General features: G+C 34.2%; 1 protein-coding gene across 1 annotated transcript; it reads left to right on the plus strand.

Annotated features, from left to right (window-relative positions):
• Window positions 1–639: 639 nt before the first annotated feature.
• LOC142354944 (uncharacterized) lies at window positions 640–6192 on the plus strand (the record flags this gene model as incomplete). Its single annotated transcript, XM_075407283.1, has 2 exons — window positions 640–767; window positions 5665–6192. Coding segments are annotated over exons 1-2 (643 nt in total), but the record flags the coding sequence as incomplete, so codon positions are not given.
• Between the last annotated feature and the right edge of the window lie 12804 nt (window positions 6193–18996).

The following is an 18996-nucleotide window of genomic DNA, read 5'->3' on the forward strand; positions in this document are numbered from 1 at the left end:
AACTAACGGTATAGTTACACCCTAGATATTATTGGCAACAATCAAGATTAAAAACTAATTACTTTTTATTGTCCAGCATTGAAGCTTTTGGAAAAATCCGCAAGCTGCAAAAATTAAATTTTAAAAACAAAGGCATTTATAAATATAAGCACAAATTGAAGGGAAAATTTTTCCAGAACGTACAGTGGCAGATAAACTAGCCAAAATAATTTACTGTTTCAGATACAATAGACGAGTGTGCGTCTGTAACTGACATTTGTGGCAGTGGACACGTGTGTGATAACAGTGTGTCTCCCTATACGTGTAATTGTCAACAGGGTTATCAATTTAATGGAGTGTATGGACAATCTTGCACAGGTAAACAAACTGTTCGAGAGTTTGCTACTTTGCTCAAGAAAAAAAACTCTTCTATTTTTCGCTGATTGATCAGTACAATATTGTTTGTACAATTGGCAAAATATATTTAATTCACTCAATGAAAAGTTTTTACGCTAATTTATCAGATCATGATGATGTCTCTAAACGAAGGATTTAAAAACTCAGAAATAAGACGATAATGTAGAGTCAAAAAAAAATCTTTTTGTTTTCTAATTGTGATCTTTGCTTTGTGGTAGAACTTTTTTGTTTTCAAATAGATAAAAATGAGTGCAACATGGGTGTGTGTGGGGATGACGCATTGAATTGTTTGAATACAGATGGTGGATACACTTGTGAATGTGCAACCCTCTTCATCTTTGATTCAACTCTTTACGGATCAGGATGCAAAGGTTCTCTGATTTACACTGACTTAACATCCAACAGTACTTATACATAAGCACTCGGACCATAGATCTTGTGTAATAAAGCACTAAATTGCGGTATTCGCAGAGCATAATTCTACCCAAACTGTATCTGGTGATTGTTACTTTTTCCGAGAAATATTTGGTTTTCAAACATAGGAAACCATCGGTATCTACAAAAGTTCCCACGATTTATTAAGGGGCTTCATCGTCTTTGTTCGGTATTTAACATAAAGAGCCGATATTGTCGTTTATTAAACGGCATGTTTGGTATCGTCGTTTCCTAAACGTCAGAGAGATTTGTTTGCGATGAGAGATGTACCGTGAGCTTTTATCTTCTAGGTTTTAAAAGCAGGTTAGTCCAGTAGACCGAACAAAATACGGTCGGCAGGGAGGTTTCAAACGTAACCACTGTCAACATTTTTGCTTGTAAACTACAAGGAAGTATGCCAGTGAATGTGAAATAATCTGTAAAAATCTAATTAATTTTGAACAAATGTGCTAAAATTTTGAATCCAAAAACAACAAAAAAATGTATTCGTTTAAATAGTTTTGTGAACAGCTAAAAAACATTTTTCAAAATTTTTTGCATAATTTTTTATTCTTCTCTAAGAAGTACGTTTGAAACTTCTGCAAAAAAGTCGCTATCGTAACATTTGACTATATTCCAAACAAAAAATAAAAAACTCCTACGGAATAAAACCGACAGTTTCTTATGTCTCTAACTAAAAATAACAATATATTTCTATAAATTAATTACAACCATTTGACTGAAGAATAAAAAAGAAACAGTTTGAATTTAGAAAGTTATGGATAAAAAGTTCTTTTTAAAATCGTAAATCACTTTTTCTGTATTCGTTCTTCACCTCAGGTGCTTTCAACCATTCTAATAACCATGAAGAAGTTCTACTGGTTGAAATTGGTTGATACAAGTTACACAAACTCGACTACTTGGCTAGCCTTTTGGAGATGTTGTGTTTATCAGTTTCAGTTTCTTTAAGTAAATAAGTACTGATAAAAACAATTAAAAAATGACTTTTTTTGAGAAAAAAGTGTGATGTAAATGGATGGGGCTCAAAACCAATTGTTTGTGTGCTTGAGTTTGTGCGGAAATAGCGAATTGCACTATGTTGTTTTTTATAATGCAACTTATTTTAATTTATCATTCCGTTCATCTGTTTTCAAAGTGCCGCGAATACAAAAAAGAATGATTAGAACACGGTGGGAATGGATCCGACGCGCAAATTTTAGATAGCGTGTTAGCCTACCGCTCTTAATTCTATGAAACAATCTACATAAGTTCAGGTTTTCTTTGCAAATCACAAAAGGCTCAGTTCGATGTAATTAAAGCTAAAGAGTAATAATCAGCTAAAATGATCACATTGCGGTAAGAATTAATATTCTAAGATGATAGGGCGTGACTGAGGGGGCAAGAAGTGAAAAAACTGCGAAACATGAATTGTTATTGATTTCAAAATAACTAAAATTTTCGTAATAAAAATAAGTGTTTAGGTAAAAACGCTACGCTTACCTGAACCCTAAAACCATTGAAACCAAGCCGCGAGTACCACTAGAAGGTATTTAATTAGAGGACATAATGGAAAACTCCTTTGTCTTATTTTTTTTATCAGTGGGGTATTGCGTGTTGAATGAGATCATGAGGTCTGATCTTCATTAAGTGTAAAACCTAAAATGAGAAACGTACCAATAAGGTAACAAAAGTAAATTGTCTAATCAGAGCTTTGAACTACAAATGGTCAGATTTATTGATTTTATGTTTGATGGTTAATCTGCTGAACTGTTTCGCTAACCCTTAAAAATAAAATATATGATGTAACAGCTGCTGATATATAAAAACGTTTAGGCAAACGGGAACAAAAATAAGACTTAGCAAGAGTGGGTCTTGAACCAAAATTTCACTTAGGGTAAAGACAAAAAATTTAAGCTCCTTGACAATCTTTACAACTTAGGTGTTGTTCATATTTCCATGGGGTAAAATAAACCAAAGTTAAATAGGGTAATTTTCAATTTATGTTAACCGAAGGTTATAAGAGTGATAAAAGCGCTACGCTAACCTAAAGAAAAAAACACTGAACCAAACCCGATTGCCTGTATTGAACCTGATGATGAACTTAGACCCGGTCCTCGTTTTATATTATTATTCAAATTTTTGACCTGTTATTTACGCCGAATTTCTAAGGTGCTCCAGATAAAAATTATCAATAAACGAGGTGGTCAAATGTTTTTTTTTGTAACAGTTCTGTGGACATTGTCTTTTTTTGTGTGCTAATTCAGGACTGTAAAATGTTTTTAATTGCGCGATTTAATTATCTAGTGGCTAGTTTAATTTGATTCACTCTTACAAATTGAATGTTTATCTTACCTCTTCGTGAAAGTTTCGACCCTGAACCATATTGGTTTTCGCATGCAGATTCTTAAAACTCTGTTCCGGAAATTTTGTTTTTTGTTAAGGAGTGTTTGTGATTGGTCTATCCAACAGGCATGGGAGTACAAAAGCAGAGGACGGATCCGAGATTTTTTTTACAAGAAGTAGATTTTCTTCCTTGATGTTAAGATTACTGAGCCTCCAAAGTTGAAAAAGCATGCTATTTGTTTTCAATATTGGTTAATTGCAGTTATTGTTCCATTTGAGTTGGGGTGTTAAAGTGACAGACAGAAACTTTAGCGGGTGTGTTTTTCCAATGTGTACTCCATTTTTTAATTGGGTTTTATATATTTTACTTGTATATTATTAATTTTTCAATTGATTGCACCAGTCTAGGAGACTATTCAAAGATGATTGCTGATGCTTTTGAATAATTTTTTGGAACGCGATCTGTAGTATATTGCAAAGTCATCAACCAAACATGATGTCTCTTCGTTCTGTTTTGGTAGTCGGCTTGGGTAAATGAGGTACAAATTGGGAGCAAATACTCTCCATTGAGGTACTCCGGCGGTCGGGCCCAAATTATCCAGGACAAAAACATTTTTTCACGAATGTGTTTTTTTCTAACAAGAAAATTTTATCCCTTTAATGACTGATATCTTCAGCCCCGTTGATTGTATTTTCTGAATAAGTCCAAAACGCCACACAGCATCGAACACTTTTTCTATATCCAAGCACACTAAACCAATCAATTTGGACTACTGAAAGGCTTCAGCCTAATTAGGTTGTCTGTGGAGCAACTGTTTTATTCATTAGGCGCTATGAGTCTCTCAAAAGTCCTTTTGAATAGCGAAGTGTCGAAGTGTATTAGAAACAAACTTACAAGCGTTTCATTTTTTGCAATTTGTAAGACTATTTGGTTCCCACTTTTCAGATTTTGATGGGTCATTGTCTTGCTTTGGTATCATTGTTATCTGAGACCCTTTCAAATAATTGGAACGTACGAGTTGTTAATTGAGCTTCCGAAGAGGAGAAAAGCTAGTATTTTAACATTCTGCTGTACAGTGTTTGGGAGCTCGTAGCCAATTTTATCTTGACAAGATTTTTGAGATTGATTTAGGTTTTCTTCGAAATCGTCTGTTACCACATTTTCAAACTGATCAATGTCGCTACTTGTCAATGTCCAAGTGTTTAAAATTGCCATCGTTTTATATTTGATAATTTCGGAGTGTTCTGCAATTTTTAATGGTTCTGTTGTGTGGTTTGGCATGGTTTTCTTTAACAATTGTTTGAATTTTTTTCTTTTCTCTTGATCTGTTGCATTTGATCTTTATCGATTTGATCTTTATCGATTACGTTGTGGTAATTGTCACTTTTTTTGGTTAGGCTTGTTTCCGTTCGCAAATTCTTCCTTAGCTTTCCAGAAACCTTTGGTACCCTTATCGCCTGCACGTTCTGAAGTTGTTGCTCTTTTTGTCATCTGATAGCCTAATTGATTGTTTGATTTCTTCATGTAGGTAATTTATCTGTGTTTGCCGATATCTAAATTCACCGCCAACTCCAGAGGTTTACGCAATAACTCAACCAGACGGATGATAAAATTAATTTAATCTGCGTTTCTCAGATAGTGAACAGGCCGAGGGTTCGACTATCTATATGTTCATCTTTTGCATTCTCTCTAAAATTCTTAAGGTTGATTTCCAAATTCAGATCAAATTTCTTTTTTTTGAGGTTCATAATTGTAATTGTGGTTCGGTGGTCACTGTCTAATCCTCTGACGCTTGAAAATCGTTGAAATGTGTAAAAATTATATCGTCGCAAAAATGCAAATCGAACATATTTCTCTTTTTTCAGTCAAGCATTTGATAGATGTAGTGACCGTTGTTAGGAAGCTTAAAATGGCCTTTATCAATTAAATTTAGGAGTTTATAACTGAAAAACCTATGAATAAATTGATAATTAAGTCTACAACTGAAACAAAACGAACGAGGATATTTTGAGTTTAAATACCGAGCATACCGACGAACTCTTACGTTTAACTACCGAAAATGCCTTTGAATCTTTTCTTACATTCCAAACCGATAATACCAATTAAACCGGACGTACCAACGCTTTCCTATGTTTGAAATCAAAGATACTGAATATTTCTTTTAAATTTGTCGTTGTTTTTGTTCTCTTTTCTCAATTAGGGATCAAATCTAATTTCAGGCCCAAAAACACACCGCTGCAACTGCCATGATCATCACGTGAACCCAAAAAAGAATTTCTCTGAACAGCATTTTCTCTGTGTTCAAAAAACTAATTGTAGGGAATGAGTCGTTTCCAATGCGAGTTGATAGTAAAAGATCCAGACACAAAAAATAATCTTATTAGCTTATGAAACTTGGAATATAATCTCATTCTCCCAGCAGGCAATGAAAAGTTTTCTGCCCTAATTGCCTTTAGATATCCAAATTTCAGATATCTGTTTTAGAACAAATTCGAAATGCTTCATTTCAGATATACTTAACAACGAGAGTTTGTGGCTCAATGTCTTCTCAGTGGAGGCTTTTTCTGGAATTCACATCTTTAACTATTTCGCTACTGGCGATATCAATGCCGTTATTCCTGCAGCTACTGTCTATCCTACCAAAATACACAGACACAGCCTTATGGTGGCCAAATTAGAAGCAGCTCAATATATACGATTCTCAATTTATGACTTGGACATGAACAAAGTGAGATATATTATCTTCCAACCTCTAGCAACAGACGATTTCAAATCGTGGTTTACCTGGGATAGAGTTAAGTACAACTGGGGATGGAACTTTGAAACCAAAAACCCCGGTGTAACTTTTCTAATCCAGACTGGCGGGGCCCCACAGGGAGCCAAAATTAGGTTTTTCATGATAGTTGACAACTATCAGAGCAATTGTAATGACTTTGGGTGGTTTATGGCTCTTACTAGATCAAACCCCGAAGTAACTCCTTGGTGCGGCAGTTTTGAAAACTGGTGGACTAATTCACAGCTGATTAGCGCTGGAAAAAGTAACCAAAACCAGCCTCCAGCATTTATCTATGCTGACACAATTGCAGCAAAAAATTTCAAACAACATAAGCATGCTGGCAAGATCACCATTGATGTATTGTAACACATAAACAGATTTGAAGAATTTTATGTACATACGTCCTTGTAATTGATTGCAAACGATAGTTGGCATTTAGGGTTTAGATGACTGTAAGAGTTTCCATTACCTTTCACATAATCAATTTTTATCAACAAAAGAAAATTTACCAGTTTCTGATGGAAAGAACATTATTCAGTGAGTTTGTTTCAAAATCTAGCCATATCTTTCAATACAACAATTCCTTTGCAAACTTTCACTTAATCTGAACACGTTTGATCAGCATCAACATATGATGGAAGCGGATTTTAGCACCAAATGAGCGTGCATGAATGCAAAAAAAAGTTGAGCAAAAGCGAAAATAACTGTTTTGGTTTGGTCGTTTACAAAGAAACAGTAAGAAAAAATAAACTGTGAAAAATTAAGTTGATGTTTTATTGATAGAACATAAAAATTACTACTGTAATTTTTCCCCTGATAATTGTTATCGATTAATCTTTTCGAAGAATATTTTTTGGAACGTATAAAAATACTTCTCACAAAAAGATTCTCAGATGAGTTGAACGATGATTTAACGAAAAGATTAGTTCTCAACCGGAACAACCTCGCAAAAGTCTTGTAAGACAATCCTCTTTGTTTCTAGAAGGATTTAGAGACATGATATAATCTTGTTTCCACTGATTTTGCTACTTCCTGTACATATTAACATTTGTCTTGCAATCTTTTGCAAATCAACTAACCTATTCAAGAATCCTAACGGATCTCATAAAAACTATCCCTTAACTGTAAGGGATAATAAAATGCAGAACTGAGAACACGTTTTGAACACTAGCAAAAACGTAATAATTTGATTTGTGGAAAACCAAAAAAGCGGATTCATTGTGAATTCTCCTCGTACCCGGGTCGAGGTTTGGCGGTGAATTTTCGTAAGAAATGCGGTGAATTTGGCGGTGAATTTTTGTAAGATTTGTAAGAAATGCGGTGAAATGTGGAATTATTTTTTTTCACCGCATTCAACGCAATCACCGCATTTCTTACAAAATTTCACCGCATTCACCGCATTTCTTACAAAAATTTACCCAAAAACCTCGACCCGGGTATTGTCCTTATCAAAGATCGAAGACCAGCGATTCCCGCAAATCAAGGAAGCAAACTTTTATTGATAACACATTCTAGATAAGGAAACAATAAAGAGAATCAAAGCAACATTTTAGCCTATATCGATCAAATCAACATGTCAGTTTAAACGGCATAGTTTGTGGATCCTTTTACTAGGTTTTTTGTCTGACCAATGATCAGATTAACATTACAGTGCAGAGGTATAATGCCGGTCACCATTTTATACCGATATGATTGAAGCCTAAAAAAATACTAAACAAGCTTCATTTTATAGCTTTCATAATTAAACTTCGTCAAACGTCTCTTATTTGCTTGCACTTTTTCCGAGATTTCTAAGTAAATTAGAACTTATATTATCTGCAATTTAAATACTCAAAATATAAGGGCTGAAAAAAGTGACTCTTTTTGGAATTTTTCTCGCTTACATTTATTAAATTGGCAACACCAGCGGAAATAACCTTTGTTTTAATAGATGGGCATTGTAAAGAACAGGTATCAAGTAAGAATATCAGAGGAGAAACAAAGCGACACCGAGGTGTTCATATAAAATTCAAGGCATTTAACTGAGCAACAAAAACAATAATAAATTACCACCGTAAATATATATGCCCGTCTGGCATTGTTGATACGCGGTGTAATTCTTAGACTGGTGAAGGGGAAGAAATGCATTTCGTCAACAAATTCAGTTTTTGCATGCTATTGAGTATCAGAACGAAAAACATGGAAAGAAGCAATCAAGTCTCACTAATTTTTCAACATTTGATGCTATCGATTTCGTTTCAGAGTGTCTGAATAAAAAATGCAGTGATCTTGGGTTTAAGTTTGCTTTCATATAAACGTTCAGAGTAATTGCTTTTAAGATTATAAGAGGGCTTTAGTGAGATTGTGATCAAAGTTTTACCCATGTCAAGATGATATTTTATTTATTCAGCTGCATTTCACCTGTTGAATTTCAATCGGGATAGATCCATTAGGTTTCCTTGTGAACAAATTTTTTAAGGGACAATTATGTCACTGTCGTGGTCTCAAGCACGGGTCAAAACAATGGAATAAGTCGAATTTAGTTTGAAATTGATTCTTATTGAGTTCCTTTGATCCATGTTACCGACCGCATTAATGGTGTCCAGAACCACTATTGACAAAAAAGTGGATTTGTTGAATGCTGACTCCTCTATGTTCGTGTTTTGTCATTTGTCGCAAAACTTTGCACAGAAAAAATGATGAAATCAGAAGCGAAAACGTTATCTAAGACTTACAGGTCACAAACATTTTTCTTGGTTTATGCAGGTAAGAAGAACTACTTAAACTTAGGAGAAGAATGAACCCTAAAAACTACTAGACGTCCCGGAAAAAATTCGAAATGTAGTTCAGTATTACATCCCACCAAAAGAGAGATTGGCAACGGAAAAAACGATTAATTTTTCTGAGTAATTGGACAAATTGGATAAAAGCGTAAGGGGATCTGACGACGTGCATTGGAGTACAGGCACGTCTCCGTGACTTCGATCATTTTTAACAACTGCCAAGCCGCAGGTTGAGATTTTACAGACTAAGTTTTTCTCAGGATGAGAGACCCTTGAAGCAGAGAATAATGTTAGATTTAGGCGGACTAGAAAATATTGGACTGAGCTGGATGAAAATTAGTTGCGCTGTAAGATAAGACATCCCGAAACTTATCATGGATCATCAATTATTTCCTCTTTCAGCAATTACTTGTGATGTTGATTGGAACAGAAGCAGGCAAACCTAAACAATCAGCAGTTGTTTAGTCTGATAAAATGTCGGACTACTTGCAAAATCTCCTCTACCTAGCTAATGCATGAACAACATCACAATCGGACACTTGATTGCAGTGATGAAATATAGAGTTCATGTGAAGTTGACACCAGGGTCAAAGCCAATGTTATGCAAAGCCAGGAAAATACCGCTAACTTTTCAAGACTAGTTCACGGAGAAGCTGGAACAGATGAACAGACATGAGGCATTCTGAAGCTTGTGCAGCCAGAAGTCACAATTGCGTCACCAGTTCTTTTGCAGAAAAAAGGAGCGGATAACTAAGACTTTGTGGGAACTTTCAACTGAAATCAAAGACAAGGTCGTTGATGACGACTACCCATTATCAGACTAAGAAACAGTTTAGCATAGCTCTACGGGACATCCTTTTTTGGAAAAAATTTACCTCTCAGACGCTTACTATCTAACTGATTTTGAGGCAAATGACATCTACACAATTAGCACATCTCAAGGATTAATTAAGATCTATCGACTACCTCAATCGTTAAAATTGTGAAAAGAAAATGATCTGTTATAGGGCACCACGAATAAACAGCACGAGAACCAAACCCTTATATTAAAAAGTCAACAAGTGAAAAAACTCCAACAAAAAAAGAAATCCGGGCCTGGACACAATTGTCATAGTTGGTAACATGGGTCAGAGAACTCCATAAAAACTAATTTTAAATTAAATTTCAACCTATTTCTGAAATTATGAACAAACGTACATTAAAAAATACAAATTTCGGCTGAATGTTTGTTCAAAATTTAGCAAGCGTTTTTCCATTTTTTGAAACTTGAAATATCAACAATTTCCTGCGATTGAAAATGTAATGTATCATTGTTTTGTTAAGTCTCAGACCGATTATCCCGACGGTGCCGAAGAGAAAAATGTAGAGGCATTCTTCGTTTTTGTACAGTCAGGCAACTTTTACGTTTGACGTAGATAACTTCTGGAAGCGAGCATAGAAAACGTTCTGCCACTTCTACTTCAAACAATGTTATCAATCTTTCTAAAGATTTTGAGGGTTTTTTTATTCCAGGAAGTGACCGTTCAATGCATTTGAATTGTACAAACATATGCAATTATACCCAAACATAACGCGAATCATGTCCAGGTTTTTACCTTCATATTCGTTTCGTAATTCTACAATTAGGACAAACTTTATTGCTCGGATATAAATAGAAATTACTTGATCCAATTCAGAGACTTAATTGTTTTTGGGAACAGTGAGATGGTTAGTTGCTAAACTGCTAATTGTCTTATCAATCTGCAATCATCAGTGCCAGATATTTTTCTGCATTTAATAACCAAATGGGTTTTTTTCTTTTTTCCGTCTAAACAAACAGTTGATAACTGTCGTCCAAATTATATACTGTAGCCATTGAGTACAATTATAGCGTGGACAACAACAGCCTTTAGCGTAAAAAGAGTACGAAGATATTGTCCGTGTTGTCCACGCTTGACTTTTTGTGTAACTTTTCTCTATGAAATGTTTTAATTTCACCGTAATCTTGTTTACTCTGAATACTAATCGCATGTAATTTTAAACTGCATATATGAAACGTGAAAAAATTAAACATAGTTGAAGAACGCCTTGATTTCCAAGAAAACAAAACGCGTTTTAACTGTTGTGTTGTGTTCATCTTTAGTAATAGGTTTATTGCGTTTATCTTTAGTAACGATTGTTGTGTACACCATTAGTAATGATTTAAAGTAAAATAAAAACAAGGATGCTCGTTAATGTGCATTCGCACATGATATTCCGACTCGAGCTCATCTACACTTTTGACTTAATTGTCAACCAAATGTACAGATAATAAAATAGATGATTGAGTTTAAAAAAACGTTTAAAAACCTAACTACTTTTTGAATTGCATAATGCCATGCCTCATTACAGCGCTGACAAGATCTGTCATTAAAAAAACTACGAGAAAAAAAGCAAACAACAAAAAAGCAAAAACAAAAATTTCACGGCAAAAGCTAAGTATCATAATTTGAACGCACCTAGTAACAACGCCAAAATGCAATCGTATAAAACCTTAACTGCAGAATTTTATTTTGTTAATACTACACAGCAGATGGCAATTTTACTTAATGGGACTTGGTAAAAAAGTTGACAAAATGAAATAAATTACTAAACATTCATTATGAAACCAATAGGACCTGTCGTTGGTTATATTAAGCCATAGGAACGGACTGCAGAAGCAGAAAAACTCAAAAAATCACACAATTCGGGAAAAAACAAATTACTGAAGCCATTAAAATCATTAGCTAATATCTGAATACTATGTATTCTTCCTTCCATTTTCGTACATACCTATGCAACTAAAATTATACTGAAAGATTAAATAAGTGCATTTGGGCCTCATTTGAAAATGATTGGGATCTGTTATTACCCGAATGCGCTAAAAGAAGAGAAAAAGAAACACAAGTACAAAACTAAAACTTTTATTTAAACACATATTGTCCACAAACAAAAAATCAGTTACGACATGATATCACAGGACGTTTAAATTTTTCGAATACGAAAAATTGAACGAGACCTCTCAATGATGAGATTAAGCTACAAGTTGACGAAAAAAACAACAAGAACTTAAAAGTTTAAAAAATCATTGAAAATGTAAAAAATCTTATACTTTGAGACTGTTCGCTATAAAATGAGTGCCTCGGGTAACATCAATCCTTGAATACTCAATTACAAGTTTTTGAGACCGGTCAGCAATTTACGCCTATCCAAAGATTTAAAAAATGGTCAAAAACCGTTAATTAAAAAAACTTCAGCAAGAAAAGTGTCGGAGCCATTAAAAAATAGAGTTTTAAAAGCAGGAGATTCTTTTTGAGATATGACTTCAAAACATCGATAAATATGAACAAATACTTTAACAACCAAGAAATTTCTGAGGAAACCGGTAGTATCAACGCCATTAAACTCAATTGCTTTCAGCGAATGCCAATAAAAGCTCATGATGGGAGCATAACACTTACGCCTAGATGGGACGACAAGGATATTTGTCATGGACAAGTCATCGATACGATAAGACATTACAATAAGTCATTGACTAAGAAAACAACAACAAATACAGGCAGAAACAAAAAATTCAGTAGAAAAGTGCGAGAAGAAAGTGTCGAAGCCATTTAAAATATAAGTTTTTCTTTGAAAACTTTATCCAGTGAACGTCATCTCTAAGCCAATTAGAACTAACACTAATAGGATAATGTGATGAGATTTCAGAAGAACCAAATTCAAACCCAATTTTTTTTCCAGTGTCCAAAAAATCTATGAAAACACGCGCATCGATTTTGTCAAATCAATAGTTAGAAGATAATGCCGCTAATTAGAAATTTTTTGTGGAAGTAGGAAAGAAGGAGTTCCGGTAATTACTGAGACGTTTGTACAGTTCACGAAGATAAGTTTACGATTGGTTAATTCTCAAAAAAAAAATTTCGGAACATTTTTTTGAAGTCTTAACAGCCATTAAATTCAATAGTTTTCATAGGAAGTCAAAAAATACGCTCAGTCATGACTCGAAAGAAAAACAAAGCTGTTTGACATGCAAGGGTAATCAAAAAGATATTACAATAAGCCTTATGACTACGAACAAAAACAAATACAGAAACCCAAAATTCATTAGAAAAGTGCGAGAAAAAAGTGCCGCAGCCATAGAAACCATATCTTTCTATCTGAAAAATCTGTCTATGCTCTATTTAACATCTTCTAAAAACCAAGGGGTGCTAGCAAAATTTGGATAATGTGACAAGATTCCAACAGGATCCAAAAAAAAACAAAAATATCCGAAAATTTTTGAAATCTTGTGGCATCAAATCCAGAGAACCAGGTAGCCAAAATAATTTAGATTGCTGTAGAAGAAAAGGAAGGGGTTTTGATCATTACTGAGAATTGTTTACAAACTATGAAAATAAGTTTAAAATTGGTTAAATTTTTTGAAAAATTGTTTTTAAAGTCTGAACAGACAATAAGTTCAATAGCTTTCAACAGTAGTCAATAAATAGGCTCAGCCACGACTTGATCGGAGGACAAAGATGCATTATTAATCAAAAATATGTCACAATAAATCTTACGACTATGAAAACAATAACAAATACAGGCAAAAACCAAAAAATTGGTAGAAAAATTCAAGAAGAAAGTGTCGCAGCCATTTAAACCAAAAGCTTTTCTCTGAAAACTTTATCTATGATCCATTGAACGTCTTCTCTAAACCAACAGTTGCTATCCGAATTAGGATAGTGTGACAAAATTTCAAAGGGATTGAAAAATAGGAAAATATCCAATAGTCTTTAAAAGTGTTTTTGAAATCTTGTGACATCGAAGTCATCAAGCCAATAGTTAGAAGATAAAAACTGCTAAACAGATTAATTTTGATTGCTGTTGAAAGGAAGGGGATCCTGTAAGTACTGAGGTTGACTTAAAAATTACAAAAATAAATTTATGATCGGTCAATGTTTATAATAAATTTTGAAAAATTATTTATCAAGTCTTAACAGCCATTAGCTGTACAATCAAAGCACTGAATAGTTTCACTAATGCTTATTATGAAACCTATTGGACTTTATTCAACGATTCTATGCCATAGGGCTCCAAAATTCAGTAAAACCTCAAAAAGAAAATCAAAATTCCACTTAAAATTTAAAAAGCTCAGAGACGAAGCCATAAAGAACGTGTGCGATTCCTTGAAAACGTGTTTTTTGTTCATAAGGCGTCATTTTACTGTAAATCAGGTTTATCATTAACCAAATATCGGTATGAAAAGTGACGAGTCTCTACATCACTGAAAAATATGAAGTTTTCTTAAAAAAAAACAGCTCTGAAATTGATATCGATTTTTTTTTATAGTAAACTTCCCTTTGAGACCAGAACTAGTCTTCTTATCACCTTTCGTGTATTAGGAATACAAAATTGATTCATTTTGTGGCGTGAAATGTAATTTTGAATGAAAAAATTTTAATGAAAAGATCATAATTTGAAGAAAACTCACACTAAAAATGAACGAAATCATACCAAATATCACTTGTCCACGCAAAACATCAATCCTCGATAACTCCTCGAAAAATACGAAATTCAAAAAAAATCTTTTTTATTTCAATTTCTAGGCTGGACGAGCTTTTTAATGATAATTTAATCACAATTCTCTACGATGAACATATCGATCGGCCAAAATTGACTGAACAAAAAAACCCATTTGAGTATATATAGTTCCTTCCCCCACAAGTGGGGTCGGAACAATTATTCAAGACCACATCACGACTATGATTGCAAAGTTGAAATAAATCATAATTTCTTGCGTCATTAAGGGGCTATAACACCTTAACAAACTTCAATGAGTCCAGACCATTGACAAGGTTGTCAATAATGATGGAACCAGTAGCAAATACAATGAATAGCACCATATCTATTGCTTCAAGTCACATGCTCTACCCTTAGACATCTCACATTTCGATCTCTTAAATTGCATTGGCGCCAAGCCTGTGGTTGATGTCAACGAAAATCTCTTCCAAATTACTGGAATTTGAGATATTTATGATGTTTGAATTAAATATCTATATTCCTCGAGTCAAAGTATTTAAACTTCTCGTTATCCGTACTCATTCTCTATTTTTAATTCATTATAAACCAATGTATGTTGCTTCTTCTTCCCATTATTATGATCTTGTGTCACTTTTCAAAATTTACAGTCTGTGACTGCATAACACAATCGAGCTTGATTCCTTCTTGTCTGCTCATAGAATTAACATGAAAAAAAGCAAATGTAGTTCTTTCTCCTGACATTGCTGAAATATCTGTTCTCCATCGCAGCTACAAATCATAACAACATTGATCGAAATGTTGATGATTACACAGAAATTACATAATAGACAGACATCTAGTACATTTGTAAAAATCATTTCCAATTTCGGATATAAAACTGAAAAGTTCTATTGTTTGTTGCTGTTGTGTAGCACTTCAGAACAATAGATTCAATTATTTAAACATCATGGCCGCATTCGAATTATATCAAAAGCAAAAGATATGCGTTGAAAATAAGCGCATATCATGCAGACTTCAATGTTCTCTAGATGCTCTACCAGTACTGTACATTCAGTCAGAATCAGAATTGAATCAGAACATTTTCAGAATAAATTTACCTTTTAGTACTGATTCACAAAAATTTCATAATAGTTTCTGTATTGATTCTGAAGCCTCTTTGAATCAGAGAAAAGTTCAGAATCTATGTCCTGTGAATTCCTCTTAATCAAAGGAAAATTCCGAATGCATTTCTGAATAAGCTCTGGATCAGAATGAAAATCAGAAACTGACTAAACGTCGGAAGAATTGCTCTCGAATGACTAGAGGGAGCTGTAATCAATTGCAGTCTGCTTCAGTCGGGGGGGGGGGGGGCTTAAAAGGACTAAGAAGGGGGCTTCATATAACCACATTAGAATTCAATATATACCACTATTAAAATTCATAGCGAAAAATGGCACCGGTTTTCGAGCACTTATCATTTGACTTTAGTATTAAATTGCCGCCAATTGAGCTCAGCTGCCTGAAATTGTGACTGAGAGAGAATTTTAGATCACTCAAAACGCAAAAAGTCAAGGGCGTAGAAGTCATTCGAAAGTCTAAAACCGTCCAACCAAATTTTGCATAAAAAAGACACACACGTTTAAAATAATTGCTTCTCTTCGAGAGCAATTAAAAAACTCAAAAATGTCAAAAACTTTCAAAAACTTGAAAAAAAAATTGTGAAAATATGTATAAGTTTGCGTGTTTTTGATTGGATTACCAAAACATATAGCTCTTATAATGGACATTAAAAGAACTTATGCCTTGCAAAAGACCTTTATCAACTTGAACCAACCTCAACCATAGACTGGTCCGACAAAAAAAATGGCGAAAAAACAAAAAAAATGTAGCATTTTGGTCTCAAAAACTCCTAAAAAAATTAAGCTTAAACTACGGCCTTTCCAGTAGCTTCAGCACACTAAACACTGGAAGGACTACTAAACTCGGCTAAGGGCCTCTAATGAAACTTAATGCCCGCTGGGCGCTACCTTTTTATCCCGTTTTCAAGCACGAATGGTCAAAAGCGTCATACGAAAAATCGGTCAAGCGAAAAAAATCGCGAAAAGAAAGACCAACATGACTAATATAATTTGTTTCAGAGCAATTAAACATCATTAAAGCAAATGTTATGGCAAGTGCGTCTGGGGGTGCAAAGATTATGCACCCCTCAAACTCGGAGTAGAAGCGGAGAACGGTGAAGTTCCAATTTTTATTATATCTAAGATATTCTTAGATCTAAGAGTCTAGAGGTGAAAGATAACCGACAACCGTCGCGCAAACTGATCACCAACGACTGGCCAGGAGTTGAGTTGCCTAAATTCGGGTTATCTGTGCTTACTCCAAACTGCAGGGCGTTGGGGGTATAAAACAGGTGAGGGGCAGAAAGAGGCGAGGGGTCACAAACCAGCATTAAATCAAAATTGTTCCCCACGCAACTAACATCAGCTGTCTCATCAGCTTTGGTGAGCCGTTCACTTAGACCTTCTCTATAGCTGTAATGGAGCTGTTGAGACAATCTATGATCTCGAGATTTACCAGTTTAACTGGTTTTTTTAAGAGGGAAAGTAAACTTAAGTCCCTCAAGCGAGCAAAAAATGCTCTAGAATGAATTCAAAACCCCTAAGTGACAATTTCTCATAAAAACCGTTTTCTCAACAAAAATCAATGAAGATGTTCCATCTTTTCTCAATAAAAAAAACAAAAAGACGAAGTGAAGCAACAAAAAGCGGAAAAACCAAATAAAATTTTACGAAAACAAATGGTGTGAGAGTCAAGAAAACAACATCAAAGTAGCAAACCAATTCAACAGTTGTAACCGTAGAAACACCTTTCTAGTTCACTTTTAAAACCTTCCAAGGTCACAAAAAGTTGAGTTAGAGTTGAGTCACACTTGAAAACTTTGGCTCCGTGGTTCTTGCACCATATGGTACTTTCTACCACAAACATAAAAGAAGCAGCTACTGGAGAACCAACTGCCACTTAAAACAAACAGCAAACTTGGTGAATAAATACTGAATCACCAAATGGTGTGTTATTTTCATCCCGCAACGTCAGATGTCGTCAACCATCTGACGTGGCGCAGATGGTTCTCTCTCGAAACGAAGTGGAGAGAGAGAAATCTCTGAATTAAAAAAACAGAACACACCGAGAATCCTGAAAATCAGTTGGCAGAAAAACTGTTAAAAAATAGCCAAATTTTTGACTTGTAAAACTCTACTTACTTCCGCACATTCTCCTCACAAACAAACTCTCAGACTAAACTTTAGTTTCTTTTTCTAAAATCTAATCCGACCGTCCTGAAACTAAACTGGTAAGCCAAACTTAGAATAGCTCATAAGTTCCAGCTATCCCCGCTGATTTGAGAACGAAGAGCCTTTTATAGATGTTCAATATTATAGCTTTATATTTTAAATATTATTAGATTGGAACGGGTTTTCTAACTGTATACATAACTTGGTGAATTAATAACTTATTTAACCACATTAGTAATTTAACTGAGACTTATACGCAGTAATCGGTAAACCAAGAGCGATAACACAGCGATTGGTTTACTTTATCATTTTCGAGGTTGTGGACAATTCGGATATATTCTGGATACAGCCCCGATTATGATACAGTTCAACATTGGTCTCATCAGAAAACCAAATACACCTCATATTAACGCAACTAGTGTACAAGGAAACATAAACTGAAAAAAACATTTATTGTACTAGCAAAATTCAAAAAGAATTAGTATACTTTGGGGGAAGTCACGATAGCCATTTATATATTACAGAAAATTGCGAACACACACTTAGGCCTAATTATTAGCCCGAAGCATCAATACTCAAAGATTGTTGCTAGCTGACAAAACAAGAAGAACAATAGAAACCATTGTAATTAAAAAAAACCATTTCACATTTTTTTTTATTTTCTTTAATCTACTTATTCAAAATTCAAGAAATGTAACCAATTAACAGATATAAAGTGACTCCGAGAAATCCGACGATGTCAACTAATTTTGAGACTGGGTCATACAAGAACAAAAAACATAAAAAGGGACAACAATCAAAATTTGACAAAACTTTGTGAAAACTCAATGTTCAAAACAAAACTCTGCCTACCAAACAAATATAGCTTATAGGTTCGCTTAACCCTTTGAAGTCCAATGATGAAGATACCTGACATCAATGTGACAACCTCACAAGAGAACTATAGAGGGCAAAAAGGACGAAATCGGGGTTCCATCAAATATATCCACCACTTTTATTGAAATCAACTGCTAGCAGAAACGAAAAGAATAAATTATCAGTCCAACCCAATCAGGCAAAAGTTTCTTTACTCTGTTAGCACTATTTTTACCCAGGTGGGATATTTCTAATAGAAAAGTTAGTTGTTTTAATCGATTCTAACCAAACTTAGATATTGTTAACTCTCTTCTAGATTTATAAACCTTGTCGCTTTTTCATTTTAAGTTTACTATTCTAGCACCTCTCATCTTTTGATAACTTAGGTTTTAACAAATGAATTAATGGACAATGTGCAAACCATAATCGTTGAACATCTGAATATCACAGTTACAACAAATAATAAAACGGGCAAAGTGACACGATTCATAACAAACAATAGCACTTTCCTAGCAATTTTCTACAAATTTGAGCCAACTTCCTTTGCGAATTTTTTTATCACGTACATTTGGAATAACCCTGAATTCTTCAATATACTAAACTTACTAAAGATTCCAAATAGTAATATTGAAATACCCTCATACAACACAATAGATATTACAA

The sequence above is a fragment of the Convolutriloba macropyga genome, unplaced genomic scaffold (genome assembly GCF_964194025.1).
Source record: "Convolutriloba macropyga unplaced genomic scaffold, txConMacr16.3 SCAFFOLD_3224, whole genome shotgun sequence".
In the NCBI taxonomy this organism is placed as follows: Eukaryota; Metazoa; Xenacoelomorpha; order Acoela; family Convolutidae; genus Convolutriloba; species Convolutriloba macropyga.